Consider the following 2,522-nt stretch of genomic DNA (forward strand, 5'->3'; position numbering starts at 1 on the left):
CTCCCTCCCTCCCCCCTCCCCCCCCCCCCCCCCTCTCTCTCTCTCTTTTACTCCTCCTCTATCCCTCTCTCTTCCCCCCACTCTCTCTCCTCTCTCTCTCTTTTTAATTCTCTATCTCATCTGCATTCACATATAGCATTTGCGTTTCCCGCTCGGTTTTCAATGCGGAAGACCGCACCGCGCGCCAACGCTAAAAACTTTACAATGTCATGGATTCAGCTCGTTTGTGGCTATTACTATAGCTGCAAACATGCGGATCCGGCAAAAAAACGCGCTTGTACTATTTGGTGGACGCGCAGTTTCGTACCACGCGGCTGCCGCAAAAGTCTGAACAGTGCACATTAAAGTGCATTGTTTTTTCTGTTTAGAGCAGTTCCATGCATATTCGTACGGCCGAACCGCTCCTGTGTGAATGGAGCCCGAAACTTGGGAATCCACAACAGCAGCAAGAACCTGTTTTTCATCACACACTGTTTCATCACTCATTCCTTTTATCTTATCTAAGAAACCAACAAACATATACTCACTTTCCAGAAGGAGCTAAAAAAACAGTTTTCCTTGTATTTAGTCGCTGAAACAAAGAAATAAATAGTACACTAACAGGGCACATTTGTAAATGAATTACAAACTTATCATACAGTAAGGGCCTGTTTACACCAGATGCATTGGGTCTGTGTCTGAGCCTTGCCTAGCACAGTCTCAACACATAGACAGGGCAGAGATCCTTGTTTTCAATGTGGTCAGTTCACGTGTTACATGGTGCGTGCTGAAAAAAGTACAGCATGCAATGTTATGCCACTGCGGGGTACAGAACTAAATGAAGTGTCACTTCAATAAAGTTCTAATAAAAAGTAAACAGTGCAATGTACCGGGATCGGTTCGCCATCACTGTTTCTTTCAGTCAGCTGATGTGAACAGGCCCTAAAAGTGAGTAAAATGATAAACTTTGATCATTTTATACCGTATATGTCTTCTCAATAGTATTGGAGTTCATAAGGATCATGAGTAATTCTTTTATTTATTTTAGTTTATTGATACTCTTTAGGTGGAGCTGTTCACAAATTGTTATATATAAAGCTATGTTAACAGTCTTGCTAGAATGGATAAAGAGTATTTGAACATGGAACTTTACCTGCGGAAAATGCTACTTTGGGACCCCTACAGTGCTGGCCACACATGTCTTTGGCAGGTCTATTGATCTGCATTAGAAATGAGGACACCAAGGGACATTCCATTGCCTTAGGGAAGGGTCAGAGAGCTGAGTGCCAATTAATGTGGGACTGAGGATCAGGTGAGTAATTTAAGTCCTTTGAACAAAACAAGCACTTAACCCTTGCATAGCAGGGATAGTCCCACTGCAAGGGTAAGTTTGTGATTTTCCTTGAGTTCTTCTTCAAAGCAAAACTCCAGCCCAAAACAACAAGAACAAAATAAATAACCCTTTAAAAGATAAAATCATTAAAAACATTAAACTTCTAGAGATTTCCACCCCCCAGGACTTTTTCTGCTACTAGATGTCCTTAGTCTGATCATTAGCACCATTCAACCCATTTTCTCTGATATCAGGTTGTCCCGGACCCGCCCCAGCCTGTGACTTGGCAATGAAAGGAGACTAAGCACAGTAATGAGTTCATGTCTCTGTCACTCTGCTTTCTCTTCCTATTAGCATGCTACTTTTCAGCACATGCACTGACTGGTTCCTTTTACTGCTTCTTCCTCTCGCAACGCAGCCCCGCTCTACAGGACTGCAGGTAGCTGATACTTCTTCAGGTGCCGTTACTTACACTGGTTACTTCCATGACAAATACATTTAGTCATGTATTACAGAGCTGCATGAATCCGTGTCTTTTATATCTGCCTAGAGTTTGGCTTTAACTTGTAGTGTGTTTCTGTGCAGGCTGAATATTCTCTTCCAAGACCAACATCATCAAGACTTCTGGAGAAAGTCTCCACTCCTACTGACACAGAGAAGAAGGATTTGGAGCCTGAAGCCTGATCCAAGGGAGAGATGACCCCTGTTTATAGTTACTACCTTGATACTTGAATCTGCATGTTTTACTGTATCATTACAAAGCTAGTTAATGGATGGAGGAGTATGTTTGTAGACATGTATATACATTTTCATTCTCTCATATTAAACACTTCAGTGTATGCACTGTTTCTAAAGCGGATTATTTTTTATCAATAATGTTCCTATCTATTTATTAGGTTACTTTTTATACTGTCAGGTGTTTTGTAATTGTAACTTAAGCATTTATTTTGTTAAGCCATATTGCATTAACAGGGGGTAAGGAATCATTGCACTACCTATATACATTTATTGTTATGAAGTGTAACACAAGCTCTAGCGCTAAGCAATCATTTCTTGACTTAGTGTAATTTGCTGCAATAATTAGAAAAATTTGAGAATTCTATAAGAGAGTCCATTCTTTGGGCTTGAGTGTGTATGTGTTGGGGGTTAAACAATTGTGATTGGTAGATCTATCCACTAGTTAGTCCCATGCGTTAGATCCATAGATGTC

General features: G+C 40.8%; 1 protein-coding gene across 1 annotated transcript in view; it reads left to right on the forward strand.

Moving 5' to 3' along the window:
* Positions 1-2,316, forward strand: part of DCDC2 (doublecortin domain containing 2) — a 130,753-nt gene extending 128,437 nt beyond the window's left edge. The window contains exon 11 of the mRNA XM_018563786.1: positions 1,898-2,316. Within this exon, the coding sequence (XP_018419288.1) occupies positions 1,898-1,996 (99 nt within the window). The 3' untranslated portion in view covers positions 1,997-2,316. The remainder of the gene's footprint in view (positions 1-1,897) is intronic.
* Positions 2,317-2,522: the final 206 nt, after the last annotated feature.

The sequence above is a fragment of the Nanorana parkeri genome, unplaced genomic scaffold (genome assembly GCF_000935625.1).
Source record: "Nanorana parkeri isolate BGI_ZX_2015 unplaced genomic scaffold, ASM93562v1 scaffold696, whole genome shotgun sequence".
In the NCBI taxonomy this organism is placed as follows: Eukaryota; Metazoa; Chordata; class Amphibia; order Anura; family Dicroglossidae; genus Nanorana; species Nanorana parkeri.